The sequence below is a fragment of the Epinephelus moara genome, chromosome 21, assembly GCF_006386435.1.
Source record: "Epinephelus moara isolate mb chromosome 21, YSFRI_EMoa_1.0, whole genome shotgun sequence".
In the NCBI taxonomy this organism is placed as follows: domain Eukaryota; kingdom Metazoa; phylum Chordata; class Actinopteri; order Perciformes; family Serranidae; genus Epinephelus; species Epinephelus moara.
Window position 1 is genome coordinate 14,011,049 of NC_065526.1, and position 18,596 is coordinate 14,029,644.

General features: G+C 40.4%; 1 protein-coding gene across 1 annotated transcript in view; it reads left to right on the plus strand.

Annotated features, from left to right (window-relative positions):
- clstn2a (calsyntenin 2a) overlaps positions 1–18,596 on the plus strand; it is a 229,796-nt gene that overhangs the window by 199,211 nt on the left and 11,989 nt on the right. The window contains exons 10-11 of the mRNA XM_050033688.1: positions 5,682–5,844; positions 17,290–17,456. Of these exons, the coding sequence (XP_049889645.1) occupies positions 5,682–5,844; positions 17,290–17,456 (330 nt within the window). The remainder of the gene's footprint in view (positions 1–5,681; positions 5,845–17,289; positions 17,457–18,596) is intronic.

The following is an 18,596-nucleotide window of genomic DNA, read 5'->3' on the forward strand; positions in this document are numbered from 1 at the left end:
CATTTCTTAATTACAGTAGCCACATACTGTATGTGCACATGAATGATTGCTCTGCAAACCATGCAGTGAAGCTGATGTGTAACAACATGACATCAATGTTTTATTATTTTACTTATTGTCTGTGCTTTGATATTCATGTAATGACTGACTGACTGGTGTACTAAAAGCTCCCGGTATGGATTTTTATATATGCATATATAGACGTTGTTTGTTCATGCCCTCTATTTCTGCCGTTCAGTTCAGCACTCCTCTATCAGTTATTACAGTCAAGACACAGACAGAGGGAGAATGGTAGAGCACAAGATAAGAGATTAAGGGTGAAACAATCAGTCTCACTGTGTGAGAAAAATAATGTAACTCTGTTTGTTGCTGTCATATTTCCATACAAGAGCAACATGAAAATGTTTCATGTTTTGTAGAAGTGGAGCTTTCATGTTTATTTTTTTTCCCATGCTAGCTGCATTGCCCTGTGTGGTCTTATCTTTCTATTAATTGGTCCACCTCTTTGGTTTGGACTGAAATATCTCTACAACTATTGGATTGATTGCCTTAAAATTTAGTGGAGACATTCATGGTCTACACGATGATGATCCCTTAATTTTTGGTTGACACTAAAATGGCTCAAGTCATATTTTATGCACTCCTTCATGTCCACTTTGGGATGATGTGGACAGGACTGTTAAGACTTTTATGATCTTTAATGATCTACTGACTTTTCATCTAGCGCCATCATCAGGTCTAAATTGTAATGACATTCTCATCAGCCTCAGCTGTGCTTAGTGCTAAGATACAGCAAGCGAGCAAACTCTGGTGGACCGAGCGTGAAAAGAATATCTAATTTAGGGAAAAGTCCAAGCAATGGCATGCTGTTGCTCTGAAAATAGGTTGAGCATTTTTTTCAAACACATAACATTCATTGTCTATGTAAGCAGCCGTGCAATGCATCTATAGACATGGTGTCTGCTTCACTTGTGCATTAAGCTGAATCTAGGCTACTTTATGCAAATTAAGGGCATTCAGTGTGACTCAACACCTCTGATAACCTGATAACCCAAAAACCTTTTAAACGAACAGTTGTCGATCTAAAATGAATAAAGACTCAGCTACTGCGTGGCTTCCCTCTTGCATCAAATGTTTTAAGAAACACATTTCAGTCAATGTTTTTGTAATATAAAGGAAAATATCAAAATAAGCCACCATGTTGGTCCAGTTCAAATCTGGGAGCAAACAGCTGGCACACCCATCAAACATCCAATGCTTGAAGCAAGGCGACCCCTCACATTTAAAAATGCCCCTGTGGACATGTACCATTAGCCTGTTTGCTGACACGTGGAGCAGGTTAGGACATCTTCATTGGGAAAAACTGAAAAAATCAGATGTTCCCTTTCATTCATTTACATTGTGTCCAGTTAAAAACATGATCCCTGCTAAACATCTGCATATTACCCTTGTCATTGTGAGCATGAAGCTCTCCATTAACTACAGCCTCACAGAGCTGGATGTAAATGTGTTGTTTCACACATGACGATATGAATTTTTATCAGATGTCTTGTAGCTCTGGCAGCATTACTGTAGCCCACACGAAAAACATCAAGCTCAACAAAGGGAGCTGCAACTAATGTCAAAGTCCAGCAAGTTCAGGAAGATCAAGATGCCTCTTGTAAGTCTACTTTTTCAGTGTCTGTCTTTTTCAGCGACCTCCGCAGGCAGTCAGCTGGCCAGCAGCTAAATGAAAGTGGCAATTCATTCTGCCTGTCTAGTCCAGTACACATACAAACCCTGAACGCGAGCTGATGAAACTAATACACACTGTCATTGTTAATAACACATGCTTAGAATCATCGGATATCTCAATCTGAGTACAGTACAGGAATCTGAAAAACAGAGGTTATGCTTTTCCACTTTGACATAGTTTTTATGTATTCTGATTTTAATTTTCAAACTGTTCATCCTCATGTTGGACCAAGACTGTAGCTGGTCAAAGCGTTGTAGCTGGAGCCAGATAAAACTGGGCCTTGATTTGTGAAGTTTAGATCTACTTTTGGCCAAAGAAGGAAGAAAGAGAAAAGCATATAACTAGGCATATTTATCCCAGTGTTTGCTGAGAGATGTGATACTGTGTGGTGGGAGGGGTGTCTGGAATATCCTGAGGGAATTTCTGTCCCTTCACACTCCTAAAGGCTGAGACTCTACTTTCTAAATTGAACATCCCAGGGGATTCCTGGTTTCTCAAGCACAGGTCTCAACCCCATTAGTTCATATCACAGCTAGAATAAACTACCAGCGTGTATGTTTGTGTGTGTGGCCGTGGAGCTTTAGAGAGAAATCTAACAAAATGGAAATCTATCTATGTTGTATCTGTTCCTGCTGTTTCTCCCTGTGCATCTCAAATTAGCAGATATTCTCCTCCTCAGTGCAAATAGATTGACGTTTGCTGTTAATTCAACCGAATCCTTCACAGCAGACTGATTACAGGAAAACGCATGTAATGGCCATAAGTGGAGGAGCAATAATGTGAGGAATCCTTTAAGACTTCACCAAGTTGCTAAGAACTTTTAAAACATTTTAAAAGGAAGAATGCTCACAGTTTAAATTGAGATTATGTGTGATTCATATAACAGGCACTCTGGCACTTATGTGTTGTTGCTTTCAGGGCCGCGTGAAGTGTCATTCATCCTTTGCACTGTTAAAACAGGTGAAAGCAACATTTAGAAGAAGAAATACTTTAGCAATCCCTGAAGGGAAATTAAATTTTTTTTCGCTCTGTTGTCATATACACACAGGCTGAAAATACACACACATGCATAAACAGGACCTATACATGCATAAGGGGAGGGATGTCAGGGCGAGGGGGCTGCCCGTGGATGGGCGCCCCGAGCAGTTGGGGGTGCCTTGTTGGTGCCTGGGCGGCACGCTGGCGCCTGTTCAGTTGCCAGTCCATGCCCCATATTTGGTCTGGATGGGGACTTGAGTCATTTATTTGTTGTACCTGCTAAGGCTGTTTGTGGTGTCAGTGGACTGGAGCCAAAAAAAAGTACACATTGGGCCGGTCACCAGTCAGTCTCAAAGCAAACGCCACATTCATGTCATACTAAAGTAATTATAATTACCAGTTTACTATTTGTAGCTATTTACCGACTTGTCAGTGGCAATCATGTCCCTAACTCTAACCCATAATTACAACTGAAAAGCCTTGATATATTTGATTAGGCTCTTAATAGTACAGATGTGCTCGAAAAGGGGAACATCCATCCATCCATCCGTTCTCTGTAACTGTTTATCCTTTTTAGCTGACATTGGAGTAGAGACAGGGTACACCAGGAGAGGATGGCCCAAGCCGGCCAGCAGGTTTGATCCCGCAACCCTCTTGCTGCATTTTAATTTATAGATAAAGTGCTATAATGTCAATATGTGGTATTTTTAACTTTTACACAACCATCTATGGATTACCAAAGACATGGATATTAACGTGTGTATTCAACTTGATGTAGAGAATGTCAAGACACATCAAGATATATCAGACATTCCCAGCTGTGTTTGTAGCAACAAAAGCAGGTATTTTTTTTAACAAAAGTCTGGGACATGTTCTAGCTGTATTTGTAGCGACAAAAGCAGGTATTTTTTAACAAGAGTCTGGGACATTTTCAGCTGTGTTTGTAGCGACAAAAGCAGATATTTTTTTAATAAGAGTATGGGACATTTTCAGCTGTGTTTGTAGCGACAAAAGCAGGTATTTTTTAACAAGAGTCCAAGACATTTTCAGCTGTATTTGTAGCGATAAAAGCAGGTATTTTTTTAATAAGAGTATGGGACATTTCCAGCTGTATTTGTAGTGACAAAAGCAAGTATTTTTTAACAAGAGTCTGGGACATTTCCAGCTGTGTTTGTAGCGACAAAAGCTCTGGGACATTTCCAGCTGTGTTTGTAGCGACAAAAGCAGGTATTTTTTAACAAGAGTCTGGGACATTTTCAGCTGTGTTTGTAGCGACAAAAGCAAGTATTTTTTAACAAGAGTCTGGGACATTTCCAGCTGAAGTATTTTTTAACAAGAGTCTGGGACATTTCCAGCTGTATTTGTAGCGACAAAAGCAGGTATTTTTTAATAGGAGTCTGGGACATTTCCAGCTTTGTTTGTAGCGACAAAAGCAGGTATTTTTTAACAAAAGTCTAGGACATGTTCTAGCTGTATTTGTAGCGACAAAAGCAGGTATTTTTTAACAAGAGTCTGGGACATTTTCAGCTGTATTTGTAGCGACAAAAGCAGGTCTTTTCTAGTGAGAACCCAGAACATTTCCGGCTGTTTGTAGCAGGTGTTGTAGTGGGTATTTTAAGCCAAAACATGATGTATTCCCAACCCTAACCAAGCTGTTTAAGTTACTAAACCTAAGATAATGTTCAGTCAGGATCACTCATACATTTAACCATTTATTGCAACAAATGTACATACAGTTAAGCTTGGCGCTGATGGCTCCACTCTTAAGATGCTCCCTGGATTAGAAAAGCAGCATGATTAACCAAAACAGAGAGCACAGTACAGGAACCCCCCCTCCTCCCCCGGGTGTACAAGAATGGGCCCAAAGCAAGACATAAAATACCTTTTTAACCTGAACCATGTTAGGACTCTGAATTAAGAAGGTGGAGGCTGGGGTGGAGGAAGCAAACCTTTGCCAGCAGCAGCTTTGGACCGCCTTGTTGTGAGAATGGGTTGTGATTGGTGTGTGACTGATTAGAAGCAATGATCCAGTCAGCTGATTACAGGAAGGGTTTATGACTTCCGTGTCCTGCATGAACTAAGGCAAAGCTTCATTTTAGTCAGGAACACTCTCGTCATAGTTTATAGAGTTAAGCTTGGGGCTGATGGCTCCACTCTTGAGATGCACTGTCACAACATGAAATTGGAAATGTTCAACATATCTGCCTCATATGAAACGCACAAATGTAACATATCCGTGGTTTGCAGAAACATGCAACTCCAACATCCACTGTGGCAATTATGTTTGTCACAGACGTATATATCGTTCACATCTTTACCCTCTATCCTATATGAAGTGAACACAGAGTTATCGTTAGTTGTAGCCCTAAAGTCATACAAGCAAAGTGGCAGATATATTTTAACACATTTGTAGGGGGAAGTGTGTGTGTGTGTGTTTGTGGTGGGTAGGGAGGCAGGCAGAAAAAAAGCGAGAACAGGATGTGTCCTTACAAGTTTTCCAAAGAATGTTTGTGATGGCTAATAAAACTTGTGTGGCAGTGCAGCAGCCGTGTTTGTCACTCATCGCGTGTCTTTAATGAACAGCTCATTAGACAGAAACCTCATTAGCTATCTGACGACAGGGAGCAAGTGATTCTGAGAAGTGGAGAGGAAGCTGTTGCTTCTCTTTCATTGAAGGTAGGAAGGCGGGAGCGTTCAAGGATGTGCCTTAGGTTTCAGCTCCAGGCTCGGAGTAAACATCATCTTCATAACAGCCTCCCTATAAACATAATCCTCCACGGAAAAATGCTCCTAATCTAAATAAGACCACAGAAAAAGAGATGTAGTTGCCAGAGTAATGTATTTTTAAAGCTGCCCTATTTTTGTTCATGTGCAAACCAGGAATGTTTTCTTATTTAAATGCATGAAGTGGACAAGTAGCAGAAAGTACTGCAGCTTAATAACACCGTAACCTCTCTTTCCTTTACAGATCTGTGACAAGGAATGGCACTATTATGTGATCAACGTGGAATTTCCTGCAGTGACACTGTTTGTGGATGGTGTCACCTATGAACCCTACCTGGTGACGGATGACTGGCCCATCCACAGTGCCAAGATTGATACGCAGCTGACTGTGGGTGCCTGCTGGCAAGGTCAGTGTGTGTTTGTGTCTATCTAAAAATACACAGTAGCTCTTAAGTCATGCAGAAATTTGTTCACTGCATTAAAGAAGCTGAAATCAGGCAGGAATGGGACACAACTGTTATTAAATTGTGTCGTTTGGGTTGTTTACGGCTACACTATACACTCTGACAGTTGCTTTATATGCCGCAGCCTTTTCAGCTTGAGGTTGTGGTGTTTATTTCCTCCACATAAAATGAAGAAAACAGTTATTTATGGGCCCATTTTTACAAAATGGGAGCCACACCAGCGACAGCACAGGAAAAACATCATCTTTATTGTTTCATTTAAAAGAACTGTCGGTTGTTCTGTTAAGTAATTGGTTTATGACTGCATATTGATAGTTACAGCTGCTTTAGTATTGTAAATGCTTGTTATGAAACCAGATAAACAAAGGGGTGAAAGAGAAATTAAAACACATTAAATGAGGGAATGAAGGAACATTTTTTAATTTAGGGACTAATTTTCTCCCTTTATCTGTTTTTAAGTGCATTGTTTTGTTTTTTCTTTTTTCTTTTGGAAGTTTTGTTTAAATATAAAATTGTACTTTTGTACTGCATTTACAAAATAACCTAAATTTGTACCACTCCAAAATTAGAAGAAAAAAAAGAGGGAGAGAGAGAGAAAAGCACTGTATTTAGACATATCCAAGTATTTTGATCAGTAACTCATACTTATTGGCACAGAAAGAAAACTGAGAACAGATCAGGCATTTAATGCCTGAAGTGTAATGAAATATAATGTTTGTTTGTTTTTTCTTAAAGGGACAGTTCACCACAAAATCAAAATACATATCTTTCCTCTTACCTGTAGTGCTGTTTATCAGTCTAGATTGTTTATGAGTTGCAGAGTGTTGGAGATATTGGCTGTAGAGATGTCTGCCTTCTCTCCATGATGTTCCATTGGTGTGTGAGTATGTCAAAAGCTGAGTAGCAGGTGGCACCCCATATCGCAGCCTCAGCCAACAGTCTATGAATGTGTGTGTGAATGGGTAAACGTGATTAGTGGCGTAATAAAGCACTTTGAGTGGTCGGATGACTAGAAAGGCGCTATACAAGTGCAGGTCCAAGTTAGTTCAGTGGTGCTAGGTGAGCTCGCAGTAGATGCATGAATGCTTCTGCACGGTGATACAGTTGGCAGGTGTAAAGAAAATAGTTCCTACATGAAACAACAAATTCTGTGCATCATCTTGAGTAACCAGTTCATGATTTCTGGTAAGAGACATTGCTGTTGGCTACACTTTTAGCACCAAAAGCCAAGTGCCATGTAGCTCCTTTATATTTGAAACAAGGCAGACATCTCTACGGCTATTTCTCCAACACTCAGCAACTCACACCAAAACAATTTAGACTGATAAATAGCACTACAGGTAAGAGGAAAAATATGTGTTTTGGATTTTGGGGTGAGCTTTCCCTTTAATATGCAAAGGGTAACACCCTGGCCACGGGTGGTAGCATATGGCAAACAGAGAAACAGCATCAACAAAGAGACACATCAGCCAAAAGATGTTGAAAATTACATTTGAAGCACAAACGGAGAGAGAGGGGAAGCAGGAGACTTTCTGTTAAGATAAATAAAAAGATTAAGATTTATGCCCCGGGGCTACGAGTATTTCTTCTTTGAAATGGAGAGGCACGAGCGGAGTGGGTATCAAACAGGAAATTCTGCGTGTCAGTTCCAGCGGCAGGGAAAGAAAGCGAGCAGTGATCACATTGGAATGAATAAGAGCTGCCCTGCTGTCATGTTTATGACTTGAATAATTATACAAAAGGGCTTTACAGGAGGGCAGAATGAGACAGTAGTGATCCGCTCTGCAGCGTGCCTAAATCACGCTCATAACCCTCACCAGCCTCATCCAAAGCTTCAGTCCTGATGGCATTTTGGTTGCCGTTTAAATTTCCTTTCAGCCTGTGTTGATTGCAATTTTCTTTTTGTCATCATCATTTTCTTCCTTGCTTCATACAGGCCTCTCTTTCTGCCTCTTTCCATGAATCTCTGATTGTGAGAGAAAGCCCTGAAGGAAGGATTAGCTAGAGTGAATGGAGGACAACTTTGCCAGCTATTACATCCCAATGAAGCCGCTTTAAGCTTCACTAAGCCGCAACTGATAACTTTGCAGGCCATTAGCGAGCAAGATTGCCTTTCAGAGTCTCTCATTTCTCCATCCCCTTTTCCCCACAATCAACAACATAATGATGAGACATGTGGGATGAAAGGCATTCAGACTGTATTTTCACTGCCCTGAAAGCAAAAAAAGAAGACGCGTGTCGCCTTACAAGGTTAATAAGCAAATGGTTTGGTTGTTGTTGGAGGTTTTTTCTAAGCAGTTTCATGTCGAAACAAGCTGTTTGGATGGGAAAAATGTGTTTGCCATCTCATTTCATGTGCAACTGGAAAGTGGGTGTGAAATTTCAGAGCAACCCTCGCAGTACAGCATACTTAACTAACGAAGCACAGAGTAGGCATCAAGAGCAGGGGTTAGTTTTATGCTGATAATGAAAGGCATCAGTCAACATATATCATCAGTAAGTTTTAAATCATTTGCAGCTAAAGTAAAAGCACACTGGCTACTATTTCAGCATACTGTTAGCACACAGTAAAATGAGAAGGGAACAGTCACATTTTATATCCAAATGCATTTCTAAAAGAACAACCAATATTTGTTTTCAGATTGACAATAAGCCACTAGACCTTTTTAATTTTGACTCATCAAAGCAGGAGCAGCACAGGTGTAATATTAATTAGTATGGCTCTGTTTCATTAAGCTTAGCACGTACAATACAAGACCGAAGGAGCTGGAACACCGAAATGAACTGCAGCAGTTATTAATGTTGTTGGGTACACCTGTGTGTGTGACAATTCACAGCCTTTCAGGAGCCTTGAAAACCTCAAGCAAACCAGATTTACTGACTTATAATACACAAATCCAGTAAAATATAATCACACATTGCTCTGGACCTTACACTTCATTACCTGTGTGGGAGTGTGGGGGCTCTTAATGTGTGTCTCAACAAGTAATGGGGCCTTACACCAAACGACTTTTCAGTGTTGGACTAAAATCACAGGAGTTTTACCTCAGGAGGTTCACACTCGACTGTTTAGTGTAAGGTGGTCATAAAACGTAGTCCTTGAGACAGCTCATCTTAAGTCATTCTTTTTCTTATTTTGATGTCTGGACAAAATCAAACGTGTTTAACATTAGTGTGTGTTTCCAGTCTTGGCTCATGCAAAGAGTAAAGTTCAATGACATGAACACTTACAACAACCAATAGCTGTGCTCTCTCCAGCACCAAAGAGGAAGCAGCAAACCGGGTAGACAGTAAACATGTAGGGGACTCTGAGGAGGCGGAAGAACGTTAACAAGTCTCAATTCTTTTGGACTGGGGAAAAGAAAAAGAAATTGGTGAAGTTGGAGTTAACATGAGTCAGTAGCCCCTTTTACACTGCCAGAGTTTCAGCGAATGGCCGTTTTGCAGGCAAGCTGCGAGCGTTTAGACACACAGAGCCGGATTGGCGAGTTGATCCGAGGTGCCCAATTTCCGCCGCGTAGGGTAAACATATTGGCGGAACCTTTTTGATTTAAAACGAACAAGGCGCCCTTCCGCCACGGGAGGGGCTGTTGATGACTTGTGGGAGGAGCTGTTGATGATGCCGCACATGCGACCCCCTGGCGGTGGACTAACAGGAAACAGCTGATAGCAGGAATGAGCAGCTAGTAGCAAGAGGAAACGTAAACCTGAAAGACACTGTAAAGATGAGCAACTGGGGAGACAAGGCATTGCGCACTCTCCTTGCCCTCGCAAATGAAGAGGCCATTAACTGTCAAATGGCGGGAACGGTGAAGGACGGGCCAACTTATGAGAGAATCGCCAAAGGACTGACCAGCCGCAGCTTCCCTCGGAGCATGTCACTGTTTACGTCACACACTGAGCTACACGTTTTGTTACTTGCTCACGCCCTCCATTGCCCTGAAAAAGGCGCATTCTGTATGAACAAAAGTAGGGTTTTGGGCATTTCGCTGCACTCCCCGATTTTGTTTTTATACTGCCTATGCTGAACGAAGACTGATTGGGCTCTCCTGCAAATTTGCACAATTCCAATTTAAAAAGGGCTAGTGTTTAATTCAGCGTGTATCTGATCCACCAACCAGCACTTACTTTAGTGGGAAGTCTTAATTTTTGTCATGGTTCACCTCTCATTCCCATATTCTCCTCCCACTAACATAACAGCTAACCAATAGAGGCTGGTAGCAAGTTAAGGCAACAAATCCAAAATGTAAAGTTTGTACGCAAACACAGAATATCTTTATGGATTATACTGATGCAAAATTAAAAAGAATACTGTTGAACTATGATGCCTTTAATTTTGTGTTTCAAGAGTTATATGGTTTTTCTGATATATAAGGAATTGTTAATATGTTTCTTAGAGGAAGTTTGGCGAACTATTTTCCACCAGGGGAAATGATCTCAGAACAGAATCTAGTTTTAGTCTTTTAAATTTTATAGTGTGCAACTGAAATCTAACATTGTACTCAGATGTGAGAGAGTGTCAAACTTTAGTCTTTTCAAAGTGTTCTGGTGTAAGGTAGGCATAAGAAAATAGCAAGGTGAAACCTGTGGGCTCAATCACCTGAGAATCGAAGGGAACCACAATGGAAAGAACGAGGTCCATGCAGCCTAAAGCCAAAAAAATTAGACAGGAATGGTTTTTATGTTTTCATTTACACCCAAGGAGTGAAAATGTGCAACATCCTGTGGCACTGAAATCTAACTTATTCAGTGCCACAGTATTATGTCAAATCAAAATAATAATTAAAATGTTTCATTTTATTAAGCTATTCAATGTAAATCAGCACTGATTTTTTACTTACAAAAGATCATTGTTGTGAATGCCCTGTACGGTAATATGTATGCAAGACTTGCCGTGCAACACGTGACGTGCCCTCTTCCTCCTCTTCCATCCATTTATTAATTTCTCTCTTTTGTGAATCTTTAAAAAAAAACAAATATGCACATCTAGACACAGGCAATCCAAGAGTTCACTCCAGTTCATACTTAGTCACTGAATCACAAAGACATCATTGTGATGAAAACCTTTCAACGATGCATTTGTCAGAGGGATGAAGAAGGAGACTAAAAGGCAGAATAATGATGAATATTTCTAAATTCACAGAGAAAAGGAGGTGATGGAAAATTTCTCACTCAGCCCCTGCATGGACCAACTGTCGTCACAAAAACACAATGCTTACCATGTCTGTTCAAACAATGCACAAGCACATTTTATGAATAAGAATAATCAGACCTATAATAAGGATGATATTCTTAGTTCCTGCAGGTGACACTGTGAGTACATGAGGTCTGGTGGGCACAGATGGAGTGAAAAATACAAATCAGATTTGTTTTTTGTTTAAGATATTTTTTTGGCCATTTTAGCCTTTAATCGACAGGACAGACCAGTGTGAGGGGGGGAGAGAGAGGGGGAGTGACATGCAGGAAATGGCCACAGGCTAGAGTCGAACCCGGGCCCCAGCCTTGTACATGGGGTGCCTGCTCTATCCACTAAGCCACCGACGCCCCAGATTGTTGGTTATTATTAGCTTTGTTATTAATTAGATCTTCTAAATCACCTTTAGTTATTTATGTATGCAAGTTTGACATCAAGTGGGGAGGCCGGCCTTCCAACAACGGCATGATCAAGTTGTTTTGATTTGTTTTAGCTGGGAAAAGCACATCATTGGAAATTATTTTGGAACAACTGTAGGTATAGAAAGTTGTTTTCTGAAGCTGCCACATCAGCTTATAAGCATGTGATGTACTTCTATATTAAAGCAATACACTAAAAGGCAACCACAGCAATTTAGTTGTCAGATATCAACAAAGCTCACTAATAGACTATCACGGTATTTTGCATAGAAAGAACAGTTCAAGGTGTGTGTGTTTTTGGACTTAAGGCTAAGCTGATCCTACATACAAAGAACAAATATAGATCAGTCAATCAGTCAGTACCTCCAGGATTTCACAGGCTTTTTTGTGAGATTGTTGCAACCTGCAGCTTGATTTCACTACAGCTTTTCTATAAAAAAAATTTTTTTTGCAATGCATCTGCAATGTTTTTAGGCATTTGTTTGCAACAAAATGCAGAAGCAAGTGAAACTAGCAAAAGTAATTGTAATATTTTTGTATAACAGTACTGTTCTGAGTCATAGTTATAGACATAGAGTTATACTCTAACGTAACCACAAACCTGTGTCTTTAATCCAACTCACCTTGATTCTTTCAACACTTATAATAGATCTGGATGCAAAAGCTTCTGTCATGGTGATGTGTCTGTTGTCTATGCTTTCCAGCTATTTAATTTTATTTATAAAGCCCAATATCACAAATCTCAGTTTGCCTCAGAGGGCTTTACAGCACACAACATTCCTCTGTCCTTTGGACCCTCACAGTGGATAAGGAAAAACTCCCCCAAGTAAATCTTTAACGGGGAAAAACAATAGTACAGTAGAAACCTCAGGAAGAGCAACTGAGGAGACCTATGACCAAATGACCAAATGATACATAAAGAGAGATAGAGACTGAGAGAGATGCAGGGCAGACAGTGTGACAATAGCTACAATAACATTAATTTTAGTAATAATATAATAGTAAAAATAATAATAATAATAATAATAATAACAGTAATTGCAGTAGCATATGTTGTAAGTATATATTGATATATGATACTATATGTATGTGACAATGATAATCATATGTGTAAAATAATAGTAGAAGGGTGTTTTGTCAGTCAGTGACTCTTATTTGTGTACCACCACAACAGTGCAAACATTGCAAAACAGTTTACCCTTGTTTGCCTTGAACAGTCTTTAGCAGTAACTTTCATTAGTAAATGTGAGATGTTTGTGTCGCACATCCTCGCAACCAGGAACAATGAAGAGAGTTTGGTGGTGTTATGCGGGGGACTGCTGTGATCACTGAAACTCACAGGAAACTATGATTGGTTGAATCTGCGGAAAACTTGTGGTAATTTGACCTAAGTGCAAGGTTGTGCAGAATTCACATAGATTGGTTGATTCTGTGCTAATAGTTGCAATCATAAAGCTCGGGCTGATTTGATCCTGAAACTTTGGGACAAGCATAGGATATATTTTGACAAGCTTGTTGATGATTCTGCGTGTAGTGTGGATGAACTGATTCAAATTTCTGCTGTCCGAAAGCATACCAGATGCTGCAATGTTGTTTACTGCAAATCATATGCTGTTGCTCCTAATGGTTCTTGGAGAACACGGACTGCATCCTAAAATGGCAACATCCTTCATCGGCATCATCAGTGTCCACCCTCTGCACCTCAGAGCACCGGGAGATAAACATGTGACAAAGTGGACCGGTGCTTTGATTAAAAGGAGACGGATGATCACAGGCAACAGAAATACAAACAATCTGTGAGATGAAAGACTGAAGTGACTTAATTATTACCGTGGAAATATTGTGGAGTAGAGAGCCTAACTTTCCCTCCACACATACTGACACTAATTAAGTAGATATTATTACACACGATAAAAGACTGTAGGTGAACAATTGTATTACCTCACTCTGTAAAATGTGCAGTATCAGTCTCCTGCTGCCTACCGTAGAATGCTGAAGGCAGTTGTTTGGTGTCTCTCTCACCTCTACATGTGTACACACCCCGGTATGATTCACAGTGACAGAGCTGAAAGAGTGGATGCCTCCAGCCCCATGCTGGCTGGTACTGTAGCTGCTCTTCACAATAACATCTGCTGTTACCGTTCCCCTGAGCCTCACTGTACAGAACAGTTGAGTACAGGAAAGGAGGAGAACATCCGGCCTGTGTTATAGTGAGTAGGTTTGTAGCCTCAAACAACTAAATTACTTTGTCAACTTTCAGGCACTTTGAAGAACACATTCAGTGTGACAGTGGGGGGATTTTGCTGCAGCAGGTTGAAATATGGTGTATAAACAATGATGCTAATGGAAAGCAATAAGCATGGAAGGTTTATTTTTATAGCACCTTTCACAGACAGCAGCCACAGAGAGCTTTGCAGTCAATTAGATGAAATCAAATACAGTCAAATAAAATAAAACAATGAGACACCGGATAAAATACACCAGGGAAACAGACAAAAGACACAAGTCAAAACATAAAATACAGCATGCTACTTAAATGCCTGTCTGAGCCTTTTTAAGAGTCCACTGACCTCAAGCTTATTGGAAGAGGTTGGCATCAGCGGACCTGAGAGTGCGGGAGGGAGTGTGCCGATGGAGGAGCTCAGACAGGTAGAGGGGGGCCAGGTTGTGGAGAGCTTTGTAAGTGAAGTGGATAAGCTGGGGGATCGTTGTGAGGTTATAAAGGACGGGGGTGATGTGGTCACGGGTCCAGGAGTGTGTGAGAAGACGAGCAGCTGAGTTTTGGTTATACTGAAGTTTCATGAGTGGTTTGGCTGAAAAAAATGTAGAGGAGGCTATTGCAGTAGTCCAGTCTAGAAGTGATGAATGCGTAGGTGAGGGTGTGTGCAGCTGAAAAGGAGAGGGATGGACGGAGGCGGGCAGTGTTCCTGAGATGGAAGAAGGCAGTTTTGGTGATGTGTTTGATATGTTGGTCAAAACAGAGGGTTTGATCGTAGATGACACCAAGGTTACAGACATAGGGGGAGGAGAGCACAGTGGAGCCATCGATGGAGGGTGAAAAGTTATGGGTGGATTTGATGAGAGATTTGGGGCTGATGTTAATGACTTCTGATTTGTCACAGTTGAGTTTGAGGAAGTTGGTTTGCAGCCAGGATTGTATTTCGGTGATGCTGTTGGTGAGGTTAGAGTGAGTGGCAGGAGTGATGGCTTTGGTAGAGATGTGGATCTGAATGTCATCAGCAAAGCAGTGAAACTGAAGTCCATGACGGCAGATTATTTGACCGATGTGGAGAATGTACAGGAGGAGGGAGCCGAGAGCTGAACCTTGGGGAACACCTTGGCAGAGGGGAGCAGTGGGGGATTTGCAATTGTTTATGTTGATGAACTGATATTTGTCAGAGAGGTAGGAATTGAGCCAGGAGAGAGCAGTGCCGGTGATGTTAAAATTGGTTTCAAGGCTGGAGAGAAGGATGGAATGGTTGATGGTGTCAAATGCTGCACTCAGGTCAAGTAGAATGAGTAATACAGTGATTGTTTCATAACTGTGACGTGAGGGTAAGATGTGTGGTGGTTGGGTCACTCTTGTTGTTGGGAGTACACAACTAGATGGAGACGGATATTCTCTTAAGCAGCACTTTACTTTTCTCCACACTTCAGCAGCAACACAACCACACTTCCTGGTTACACTTCCTTGTTATAGGTCACATGTCTCTTAATTAACCAGTGAGAAGCTAGGAGGACTTAGACTGAGGTAAATGTGTGTGAGAATCACCGAGGCAGATCCAGCAAATTATTTGAGTGTTTTTAACAATGTTGCGAATATTTTAACATATAAATATGTAAATAACAACTGTGAACATCCATCCATCAAAAAAAACCCATAAATTCATGTTAATAAACTAAATTATTTTAAGTGTCCTTTAAGTATGTTTTCAATTTATTAACATTACCAAACACTGTTCTGTATTTGCATAAACATTTTTTAATGTTATGTTTTTTCTTAGTTATTATGAACCAATATCAATATTGTAAAGAGATTCTTTTCAAAATAGAATATTTCAGTTAACAGGAAAACACAATGCTTTATAAACTTTAAAAATCTGCCTACAAAACATAAAGATGTATAATTTTAAAACAGGCTTTTACATATTTGTGTTTGCCATTTACTGATACAGTACAGAGTATAATTGTAGGCTGAGTGGATTCATTGCTGGTGTTATTTGCATCACGGAGTCTTGACCTGACTTGACCATCCTTTCCCAAACTTTGTAAAAGTGTTTAAGCCACAGCCGACCCAAAAGATATGCTGGAGGTGATTTGTGTTAAGTGGAGTGGACCTTCATGATTTGGTGAAAAATGACACTCATGAGAAGTGGTAAAATTTGCACCGCAGGGCAGAGCTGGCCTTTTTCTGCAGGAAACTCTGGTGAGTTGCATGAAAAAACTGTACACTCTTAAGAAGATGTCAGGGTTGACTGAATTTGTGATGGAGCTGACCCCACAGACTGCAGTGCACGCACAGACCGTGCCAGTGTGTGGGCTCACACTGGAGGTTCCATTTAGCATGAAAGGATGTATTTCGCTCTCTCGCTCTGTGGCAGCTGCACAACATTTCGGGTCAAGCATGCGTTACATCTGTCAAACTCGTTCGTCGAATTCAATTCATAAACCTGACAGGAAGTGTCGGGATATCTGCAGTTGTGCCAGGTGTTGCAAGTGTGTCATATAGTAATTGAGTATTGCAGACTAACTTGTATTTGTGAACCTGTTTGCACAAATCTTGTAGTATGGTCGTAGTCATACAGACAGAAAAATGCAGAGATGTGAGAATGAATATTTCCTGCATGGTAAAAGATTTTTTGTTTAGATTTAAGTATGTAATTGTTCCAACACAAAAGCAGTTTAACATTCCCATCCTAAAATATGCTAATGAAAACTTCATTAGACATTAGAAAACTGTGAAAACACAAGGTCACTGTGATTCACTTATGTTTCTTTTTTTATTTGTCTGAACTCGTGTTAGAGTTGTTTTGCATGCCTCTTGTCTTACCTCCTTTGTGAACTCAGGGAAAAATAACCTCTAAATTCTTCATAGCTCGCTATCCATTGGGGTGTTGTAAGCTTTTTCTGAAGCAGATTCACAGATGTTATTTTGAGCAAACTGTGTGTGCTTTTCCCTTGAAGACATACATAATACATGTTGTTGTCTCTTTTACCCTGCAAAGGCTCAGTAAAAACAGGTTTAAACTTAAAAACTGATTCTGAGACCGGGCCGGTAAAATATAAAAGTTCAAGTTTAGTTGAGGTCGAAAACAGGCAAAAGTCAAAACCAGGCAGGCAGAGGAGATGAGTCAAATTTGTCTAATAGGGGATCAGGCTCGAGAGCACGAGTCCAAAAGGCAGGCAGAGAAAATGGCTGGAATGCAAAGGCGAGAGCACAGCAGACGATCTGGCAAGGATTAATAGACGTGGGCAGGTATATAGTATGATACTGGGCTAATGGAGAAGTGGGAGCAGGTGGGTGGGGGAGGTCAGTTGATGGGTTGGTGGGATCACGGGTGTGAGTGGCAGGATCTGAAAAGACAGGAGAGTTAGAGCATGGCAGGGGGAAAAAAGCAGACAAGGAAACGTGAGACGAGGAATTGGCTGACATTGTGACATACCCAATCTGTTTCTATCCAACTGACCTTTTTTGCCCCACCTCTCCTCTCCGTCTCTTCACTTCTGTCCTCAACCCACTCATATCTCTCTCCTCCTCTCTGTCTCTTCCATTAGGTGGGGAGGTAGGGACCCCGAGGTTCACACAGTATTTCCGTGGCAGCCTGTCAGGTCTGACAATCCGACCAGGCCGCATTGAAACCCAGAAGGTTATTTCCTGTTTGCAAGCCTGCAAAGAAGGTCTTGATATTAACTCCCTTGAAAGTCTCGCAAAGGACATCAAGGTACGTCGAGACGAGGTTTCCAATTCAGAGCACACACACTCCACACTTTCAGCTTTTGGTTGGTAGTATAGTAACTGCTTAAAATCTTGGCGGTGCTATAGAATAACTTAGACACTGTGTCAAGCAGTGCAGGCTGATGTTTTTCGTCTAAAAGTAGCATTTGCTGAGTTGCTACTCCACACAGCTAATAGTTACATGCATCCTTTGATATCAAAGAAATTCTTGCATAACACAGTCCATGTATCTCCTCATTTAACCAAGACATAATGTCATTGGGCCTCATTCACCAACCATTCTTAAAAGGACATCTCTTCTTAAAATACACAGTTTTTACAAAGATTCTGACATTCACCAATGTTTATTTGAGATTTGTTCTTAGGTTAGAACAAAATCTACACACACACGAGGACACACTGACGCACATTTGAGTGCTGACGTGCTTGTGAAAAATAATGAGTTATTGTGTTTTTTATTAATTCTACAGTTGAATATGAATAAAAGATTTAGTTACACATATTCTTATGATTTGTAATATTTAAAGAATATATATTTTGATTAATTTAAAAAGCATTATGGTCTTTTAAAAAATAAACACTACATTAACATATCAGTGATGTTAATTGGGAACCACTCCATCCAATAATTAGTGATTGATTATGCTTTTATAGGCCCAAAGCAGACCTATTTCTGCACCTTAGGTCTTATTTCACAGTGGCATATTTACTGCTGCTGCATCCCATACTAACGCTATTAAAAAAACCTCCACTCAAAACTTTTATTTTTATTTATTTATATATTTAAATTTTGAGTCTGATGCTCCACCCTTTTTAAACTGTCATTTGGGCATTCATGACTACTACTCAACCTTTTTTGTGTGCACACAGCCCTGCAGCCCTTTTAAGGCGATTGACAAGGCATTATCTATACTTATCAGGATCAACAGGCACCTGCGATTAATTTACGAGGACAATGTAATTCATCGCTAAAAGAACACAGATACGAACGATTCTGCTGTATAAGAACATGTCAAGAATCTGACTTAGACTTTTCTTAGGACCTTTCTTAGGAATAAATTTAAGAAAAAACTTGGGATATTGCTGAAATAATGGCTTTGTGTGTGTGTGTGTGTGTGTGTGTGTG